Source organism: Hordeum vulgare, chromosome 7H (genome assembly GCF_904849725.1).
Source record: "Hordeum vulgare subsp. vulgare chromosome 7H, MorexV3_pseudomolecules_assembly, whole genome shotgun sequence".
NCBI classification, from domain to species: Eukaryota; Viridiplantae; Streptophyta; class Magnoliopsida; order Poales; family Poaceae; genus Hordeum; species Hordeum vulgare.
The window spans coordinates 617,665,228-617,674,670 of NC_058524.1; the positions used below are offsets into that span (position 1 = coordinate 617,665,228).

The window sequence follows — 9,443 nt, forward strand, 5'->3', positions numbered from 1 at the left end:
AATCAATCTCTGTCGAACTGTACCTTCTGCGAGAATGCACGTCACTTCTCTCTCTCTCTGTAAAACAACCTGCATGATGGAGAGGTTTCGTCTGCTCCCAATAAAAGGAAATGCCTGTACTAGCAGACTCAGATTTTTCACAGACACATCATGAAGAAGCTTCTTGTCAATAATTCACGTCAGAAATTTCTCATACATGTCTGACAAGACTATTTTTCGGTTGTAGAACGCGACCACGTACGGGTATTTAACTATGAAAATACACCAGTGCGCGGCGAATTTGTTTACATATGTATATGGTCTACTATATGAATACCACACCTGCAGAGTGGGCAGGACGCGTTCCTCTGAAGCCAATCGTCGATGCATCGCACATGGAAAAAATGCCCGCACAGAGGCAAAGCTCTCACAAATTGCCGGGATCCGAAATCCTGGTTGGTAGTGTTCAGCACGTCATCAGTCCAAGAAACTATTTTTGGCAAACAATGCAAGACAAGCTCACACACTAACCTGAAGGCACACTGAACAACAACAGCTCTCATCAGTTTCCTGATCATAACCGGTTGCCGCACTGAACCTGATCGCTGGGATCTTGTTGATCAGATCTCTTGACATGCCATCCGTACCGCCGGTGTCGAAAAGGTCACTGTTGTCAGTGAATGGTGTACTCAGTAAACTCATCTGCATTACACAAGCCATTAGGATCAGACCTAGCGTGGTGTGCAAGCAACTGCCGCAGCAATCACATAGTAGAACCTTGCCAAGTCGCGATCAAAACCAAATGCATGCAATTATAGTTGTCATGCCTAGAAGTCGTTATTGCTTCTGGGACTCTCTAGTCCTATAATATCAGAAAGAGTACTGTATGTGCATTGAAGGAACACACTGCATATAGTCCTATATCGCAGATGGTGTCAAATGATTGCTCACAAGTTTAATCTTGGATAATGTGTGATCTATTTGTTTTATTTTGCGGATAATGTGGGGATCTATTAAACAATACATGTCAGTATCATGATTTTTTCCTCAATTATACATCGTATCATTACATGGCATGATTGTTTGTTTGTTCTAAGATAATAGCACACACAAACACATTTATGAATGATTTCATATTTTAGATGCCACAACAAGTACATTTAAGGTTTGATCTCTCTAGCCTCACAATCTAGTTAGTTCTGGATATTCCTATGACTAGAACCTTCCTTAAATTTGCAGGAGAATGGGAAACGTTATTCTCCATATAACCATTTTAATGCTAAGAACCTACTACATCAGGAGAATTGTAAGGTTTGAAAGTGTTTTACTTATATTAGATGAATACAAGATTTAATTTTACTAGAACTTGCCATGGTTACTTGGGTATCCTACCATTTTAGCCATTAGAGAGGCAATGATATCAACCTACCAATCATTATGAATTTACAACTAGCTTATATATACGAAGAGCTATATACCTGGCTTTGCACTGCACGCTGCAGTGCCGGGCTGACCTTCTCCCAAACAATTCGTCCACTGAAGAGGCTAGAGATGATGTCAAGCTGAAAGACCCAACACAGAATATCAGAACAAGTAAAACCTAGTTTGATCTGCTCATGAATTGGCTTCACGAATTCACACAAAAATGACGATAGCATAGCGCAAAAACAAAGGAATGCAATATTATTTCCTGGAGAAAACATATATACGTCTAGCACATGTTTTCATGGTTTCCTGATTTCTCTTCAACTGAATGAGCTCCAAAATATATCAGCCAACATAGCAAATTTCACATCTCATGCTTACATCTTTCGCATCCTAGGTAGCTACATATGTGCTCGGGTAGGCCCAGGAAAATGATCCTTTACCTTTCTTGATACATACAAGAAAAAGAGGTCACTGAGTTCTTTCACACTCACCACAAAGAGAATGCTATATTTTCCGGATTCGCTGGATCTCCAAATCTCGATGCAGGATTCAACGGCCTCGGTGCAGAAGACCCCGCCGGAGACGGCTCCCACGCCGGCGCCCCGGAGCACGCCGCTTTCGGTGGACATCCCCATGCAGGCACCGATGAAGAACCCAACTAGTGAACCCACTGCATTCAAAAAATAATAATTTACAGCGAGGAAAACTTTCAGATGAACTTTGCACCAACCATTTACACAGCATGACCTACTCATGGAATAATTGCAATGCAATACCCAGCGAAATAATTAGAACTTGCAAGCACGACCCAGACACAGAACAAAAACATGATCATTGATCGACCATGAACCCGATAAAACCTGTACATCAATAATGAAAAGCGGAAGCTTTTATGGTAAGCTTAATTAGCATGTCTCGTGACAGAAGTAGCAAAGAAGCTCAAAAAATTCTGCCTTCAAGATTGAATTGTTGCCAATTCGAGCAAATATATAAGAATGCACCCCAAGTACAATTCGTCGTAATCAAACAGCAAGGCTGCCTGCTCGCGCGCACCGCATGCAGCAAACGATTGGAGCCACGGCGGCAGCAAGCATTGCCCGTAAGAACGGAAGGGAACGTACCGACGGCGAAGACCAAGGTGAGCAGCGCGCCGAGCGCCGACCCGGCCGCCGCCGCAGCCGCGGCGCCGCACCTCCCGCATGCTCTCCGCACCCCGTCCAAGTGGCAGCGAGGATTCGGAGAAGCGGCGTCCGCGCCGGAGAGGGAAGAAGGAGGAGGCACCCAATGATCCATCAAGGCCGGCAGGCACCCTAGCTCGGCAGGATCCAAGGAGCTTGGCGGCGAGCATGCAACGACGAGCGTGGAATGGTTCGGGTCGAGGGGGTCGCGCATATATATACCCGGACGCGGGGGGTACGGGATGAACCGACATAAATCGAGCGGGAACCTTGTCATGTCAATCCATTGTACTCCCTCCGTTCCTAAGTCTTTGTAGAGATTTCACTAGTGGACTAGATACAGATGTATATAGATATACTTTAGAGTGTACATTCAATTATTTTGCTCCGTATGTAGACACATAGTGAAGTCGCTTAAAAGACTTATATTTAGGAACGGAGGGAGTAGTACAGAGTATTTCCTTATTATTTATAGACTTTTTTTATACATATGTCCAAAGATTTTTTTTTTTTGAAGGAACATATATATATATGTCCAAAGCTAAGACTATTTTGCCATATATATATGTGATGTTACTTGGCATCATGAACATGTGTGTAGAACCGCCACTGGCGTGTGACTTAATTCGTCATGGAGCATTTGCTCCTCGTGCAAACGTCGCCCTCACGGTGGCTCTTGCTCTTGAGGGTGCTCCTCCGTTCCATGGATTTGTGCATCGGCCATTGCTTCAGAGAGTCGTCGGAGTTCATCAGTTTGCGAGGCCTTTGTGCAATTTCTCTCGGTGATTTCTCTTCTGATCATGGGTCTTAATTTGTGCTGGTGTGTTCACGCGTGATGTACGTGTATTCTTTTTCTAATACAGTAAAAAATCAAAGGCACTCACACCACATGTGTCGTCACAAAGAACCTGAGCATCTGAGATAAGCTCAGTTCAATGGGTATTCTGTAATGTCTTCTTGCGGTTTGATCCCGTACGTGCTATATTTCCTAAAAAAAATGGATGCAGAATATTTTGTTTCGAGAACACGCACGATTGATTGCTGCATGTTTATCTCCTGAACATTCTATACTTTGGTTACTGTTTTAGCATAGTCCACGGTTTAGTGCTTTCTTCGAAGCAGTGTCATACGACGACATTTTTGGGTGTAATAATCTCTTGTTGACCGATATTTTTGCAAAAAAGACCTTTCAATCTATTAATCATTCCAGCAATACAGAGACCCCTGGAAAATATGAAAATTATAATATGGGCCCTAGGAAGCCGACGAACTCACACCACCCAAGCGGACCGGTGGCGCGTCGTTGTTGCCACTCCACTACCTCAACTTCCAGAGCCGGCCAATCTTGTGTTTCGATGCAGCTGGGAAGTAGTCGTGCAAGGTCCTGCCGAACCAGCACCCTTGAAGCAGAGCCGCCATCACCGGAACAAACACATAGCTCACATATGCCAAACAAGCACCACACAATCAACATCTTCAAAAGACTAACCAAAGCTCTGCCGAGCCGCCAAACATTACTGCAACAAGGAAGGAGACACGGAGGCAAAAACCATAGCACGAGTGCCACCACTGCCACACCAGCGGCGCTTGGGAGCTCAAGATCAGCCACTCCCAAACGACGGCCAACAAACACGCCCTCCCCCTCCTCAACACTGTCGAGACGAACACGCCAGCGATACAAATAATAAGGATCCGAGGGTACCTTATTTTTTACAGGGCCGTCGCCGCACCATAACTGCACTGGGTAAAGAGCAAAACAAACTACCGAATCCGTAGATCAACGATAGATCTGAGCCGTACGCAACTCGTCAGCACCCAAAGCGCCACCTTGGCGAAGGCGGAGCGACAAACATTTTATTTCTAGACGATGGGGAACCCTTCACCATAGCAAAGTCGTTTCATACTATACCTACCCTATCTATGTGCCATAGACAGGGGAACAAAAGCCCCACCTCCTACTGCCGTCGGAACGGCGAGCAAAGGAGACAGGGATCCATGCCATTGCCGGCAGATGGATGGTAACTGTGAGAACTTTCCCTTTTCGCTCTCTATCTCTACTACAACAGAGGGGAGGGGGAAGTAGAGCACATGTTTTTCTCTCGTGTTGACCAACTTGGTGATCAAAGCCAGAATGTTTAATTTGCAAGATTGCATATGTATATAGTCATGTCTTGTTTTTGAGGGATGTTAGTCATGGTTTGCATATACTGGATATACTAGAAGATGCCCTTCACGTTGTTACGGGACCTTGTGACTATATCTTGAAATACATAGCTTGGGTAATGTGAGGAAATTATACGTTATATTTATGACGATATACATTGATTGAGGAATTTTTGCATGAGTAACTTGGAGAAAACATATGAGAAATTTCTTTGTAAAAGACGCGCCCCAAGAAAAGAATGTGGGACATAGTTGAAGCAAAATGAGGGAGAAAATGATAATGAGAATATGATCATAAGCAATATAAAAAAATTAGTTGTGCTCTTGGAAACTCCAGACCAAGCGTTGTGTTGGGGAGGGGGACTAAGATCTGATGACTTATTGTGGGCGAGTCACCGGTGAACAGTACGTTAACTTGCCACCCTCTCCATGTCGTCCGATCAAGTATCAATGGACGAATCGATGCAAACAGGGAGATAGCTACAGTGTATATCTACAGGTCCCGGTCTAGAGTACACCGTTAACATTGCACTATGAACAGTGTCGTGTTACTATAGTACTTAATTTGGTTTGTCCATTTCAGATCAAATGATATGTGCCCGCAAGTTATAGCGTGAGTCGCTGTGGGCAAGTCACCTGATCCCTATCCGGTGTGGGGGGGGGGGGGGTCGCATGGTGTGTGGTCGAAGTTGCAAGAGACGGCCCCGAGCAGCATAGAGACAATTATAAGTGGGAGATGAGATAAGGTTTAGGGCCTCTTTGGGACCGCTCCACTTCACCAAAATCAGCTTCACTTTATCGAATTCACTTTGGAACAGTTTCATACAAAACCTTTAGCACTATCAATAGAATGGTTGGCTTCCATCTAGCTCCAACTTCAAGAATAGAAAATTTGATGGAAAGAATCTATTTGATTGGTTGAGGGGGAAGAAATGAAGGGGTATCCACTTACTGGTGGCAGTGGTGGGTAATTTTCCCCCAACTCCAGCTTCTAGAGTTTTTAGGAGCATCCTCTGAAGAGCTTTATAAAATCTTTGAAGTTGCACCTGAGATTCTAGATTTTTTTACGGAGCGGCATATCATGAAGCTATCCCGTTTGGCTTGTCTTTTCTAAAACGGAGCTGAATTTGAAGGCGGAGAGCAGTCACAAACAGGCTCTTAATGTTAGGGATTAAAAAGCCGGGTACAATGCGCGCTTCAGTTCCTGCACGGTTGCCTAACAATTGTGGTGAGGTGGTTGCCTTTTTAGTGAGTGTCTAAATTTGGTGTAGTATCTTCAAACTATTTAGGAATAAACGATAGGTTCCTGTTTAAAATGATGGAAAATTGAAACTCAGCATGATACATCTTTTTCAATCCATGTCAACAAAATGTACTAATTTTTTCAAAAAAGAGCTAAAATTAACTAACTAATTACCCCCCCCCCCCTCCGATTAGATATACCAAATATCCCATCTGTTCTATAATAAATGTCATGATTTTAGTTTAATTTAAATAAAACGTGACACTTATTATGGAACCCAGTTAATTCAGTATTCTCACACTTCTATCCTATAGTAACAATTGTTTAGACTCCATTGTAAGGATGTCAGGCTAAATGCATCGCAGTACAATAGAGAGCACAAAACGAAATTTAACAATGTTTTGAAGTGTGGAAGAAAAGATTAAAAATATAGTATCCGTCGGCAACCCTTCACCAGATTGAAGTCGTTTCATACCATATCTACCCTATCTACGTGCCAAAGATAAGGGAACAAAATCCCCACCTCCTGCTGCTAACGGAACGGCGAGCGAAGGAGGCAGGGTTCCACGCCCTCGCCGGCAGAAGGGGGTAATTGTGAGAACTCTTCCTTTTCACACTCTCTCTAGTGTAGCAGACATGAGGGGGAAGTTGAGCGCATGTTTTTCTCTTGTGTTGACCGATTTGGCAATCAAAGCCAGAATGATTAATTTGCAAGATTGTATACCTATATATATTCATGTTTTCTTTTTGAGAAATATTAGTCATGCTTTGCACGTACCGGATATACTGGAAGATACCTATCACATTGTTGCGGAACCTTGTGACCATAACTTGAAATAGATAGCTTCAGTAATGTGAGGAAATTATATAAAATATATTTACGATGATATACATTTATCGAGGAAGTTCTACATGACTAATGCGAGAAAACATATGAGAAATTTCACTGTAAAAAGTCGTGCCCCAAGAAAAGAACGTGGGACATAATCAAAACAAAACGAGGAAGTAAATAATAATTTGAGTACGATTAGAAGCAGTATAAAATAAAGTTTGTTGTGCCCTTGGGAACTCCAGACCAAAGTGTGGTTTTTGTGTGTGTGGGGGGGGGGGGGTGGGGGGTGGGGGGGGGGGGGGACGGGGACGATCACAAGAGGGTTTTTGCAAAGTAGCTAAATTTGGTGTAGTATGTTCCAACTATTTAGGAATAGACGATAGGTTCCTGTAAATGATGGAAAATTGAAACTTGGTACCATGCATGTTTTTGGATCCATGTCAACAGAATGTAGTAAAAAATAAGTAATTAATTGTCTCCCTACTAGATATACCAACTGCCTCATCCATTAATAATCATCGAGATTTTAGTTTAAATTTAAAATAAAACCGCAATAATTATTAGGAAACCCAATCAATTCAGTATTCTCACACTTCTGCCCTATAATAACAATTGTTTAGACGTCATTGTATTAAGGATGTTAGGCCGAATGCATCGCAATACGATGGCGAACACAAAACGAAATTTAACAACGTTTTGAAGTGCGGAAGAAAAGACCGAAAATATAGCTTCCGTCGGCAACCCATTTCATTTTGCAATTACCCACCAATTAGTGATATATATACACAGTTCAATCTGTTGGGGTCCAGCTGAAAATTCATCAAACATTGAATCAGAAGTTTCGCGTGATACGATTTAATTTGGTCCCTTTGTGAGCAGGCCGCTGCATTGGATGTATCGCTCGCTCACCTATAAAACTGGAGCAAATCTATGTGAACAACTGTACGGCGCTTCTTCTACTCCATATATTTTTCTTTTCAAAAGGACGCTTCTTCTATGTTCTTGAATAACAAGTACGGAGTACCAGAGACATCTCTTTCTCCACAAAGAACAAAAGGACTAGAGGTTTCTGAATCCTTCACTAATCACTATGCCAGCAAATAGTAAGAGACAGTCCTTCTCTCCCCCCTTCTCTATTATTTAATGATCTCGTCTAGTTTATGGCCTTTGGCCCCTTTGGAGAAAAAAAATAGTCTCTCTCTATCTCTACTGCTGAGAGCCTTTCGAAATAACTCTATTTTTCTTGTCGTACAACACCTCAAAATATTATGCTTTTCAGTAATAATACAAAAACCCATGTGAAAAAATAAAATTACATCAAGGTCCATTGGGAACCTACCAACTCCAGCCTCCCGAGCAACTTCCAAAAAAAAAGAAAAAACTCCGGACTCCCGAGCGGACGGGAAGTCGCCGTACCGGACCGGGAGTGGGAGGCAGTGGCAGAACTACCAAAAAGATGTTGGCGGGCCGGATAGTACAAACAGTGCTACAAATTATAAATTATTGCATTATTATGGGCTAAATTTCATGTAGAACTTTTTCCTTCTCCAGCCAAGGGCGGGCCATGGCCTTTGAGCCTTGTCATAGCTCTGTCGGTGCCTCGAGGACCAACGCCCTTGAAGCAAAGTCATCGTCGCCGGAAACAGACTTAGATACCGAAGTGAATGCATCGGCTGATCCATCACAAATACCACCAGTTGCACAACATCCTTAGGCCTTGTTCGGTTCCTTTAAATTAAAAGGGTTTGGAGGGGATTGGAAGGGATTAAATCCCCTACAAATCAAATTCCACCTCAGTCCCCTCCAATCCTCTTCAATCTCCTCCTCGGTGGGATTAACCGAACAAGCCTTTAGAAACTCCGCAACGACAACACGCGCCGCTGTAATGAGGAAGGAGCAGGGGGACAAAACTTCATTGCGCCAACACCGTCCCCGCCTTGTCATCGACACGTGGAACCTTCAGATTGACCGCCCCTGCAGAATGGCGAACAAACCATGCCCTTCCCTCCTCCACGCCATCGAGAAAACTATAGTCCATGGGGTGGACAGGGAGTCGGGGGAACCTTATTTCACTTGGCCATATCGTCACCCCCACCGCGGCTTCGTCGGAAAAACCTCTAACTTAACCTTAGATGACCTATCTATAGCGCCAGAGCGCGTATCTGGGGCCCCATCCCCTCCCATCGTCGGGACGACCAGCAAAGAAGGCAGGGACCCACGAACTCATCGATAACAAGCGGGTGGAGCGAGGGCAACCCCTATCGCCTTGCTGTCGTGAGAAAGACAAGAGAAACTCTACTTTCGAGATCATAAAATGCAATCTTGAAAGAAACTATGCACAATGATTTACCAATGGGTATTCCTGCGTAAGAAGAGGTTTTCTGTAATAATTTGTTTTGGAAACTGGATTTCTTTTTCTAGTGATATAATAATTTGTTATGGAAACTGGAAGATTTTTCAGTCAATGGACGTGCTAGTGAGGTGCCCTAGTACCATTTCGTTTGATTTTTCTTTCTTCGTTTGCTTCTCTCAGTTTTTTGTCCTTTCAGCTTTACTTATTTTATATATCAAAATATTCTAAATTTCAGATATTTCAGAAATTTAATTAATTAAAAATTAT

General features: G+C 43.2%; 1 protein-coding gene across 1 annotated transcript; it reads right to left on the bottom strand.

Annotated features, from left to right (window-relative positions):
- Window positions 1-284: 284 nt before the first annotated feature.
- On the bottom strand, window positions 285-2,747 carry LOC123413514 (NEP1-interacting protein-like 1). The gene is made up of 5 exons (XM_045106449.1): window positions 2,529-2,747; window positions 1,899-2,077; window positions 1,458-1,541; window positions 511-681; window positions 285-431 (listed from the first exon to the last, which is right to left on the bottom strand). The coding sequence occupies exons 1-5, from the start codon at window positions 2,698-2,700 to the stop codon at window positions 285-287; spliced, it is 753 nt and encodes a 250-aa protein (XP_044962384.1). The 5' UTR covers window positions 2,701-2,747.
- Between the last annotated feature and the right edge of the window lie 6,696 nt (window positions 2,748-9,443).

Bases quoted from the DNA above. Each gene is read 5' to 3' on its own strand.
- LOC123413514 (XM_045106449.1), bottom strand. From the start codon at position 2,700: ATGGATCATTGGGTGCCTCCTCCTTCTTCCCTCTCCGGCGCGGACGCC. The intron at 1,542-1,898 runs GTGAGTGTGAAA...TGGGTCTTTCAG, and splicing joins AATATAGCATTCTCTTTGTG to CTTGACATCATCTCTAGCCT. The intron at 682-1,457 runs GTATATAGCTCT...TGTGTAATGCAG, and splicing joins AGCGTGCAGTGCAAAGCCAG to ATGAGTTTACTGAGTACACC.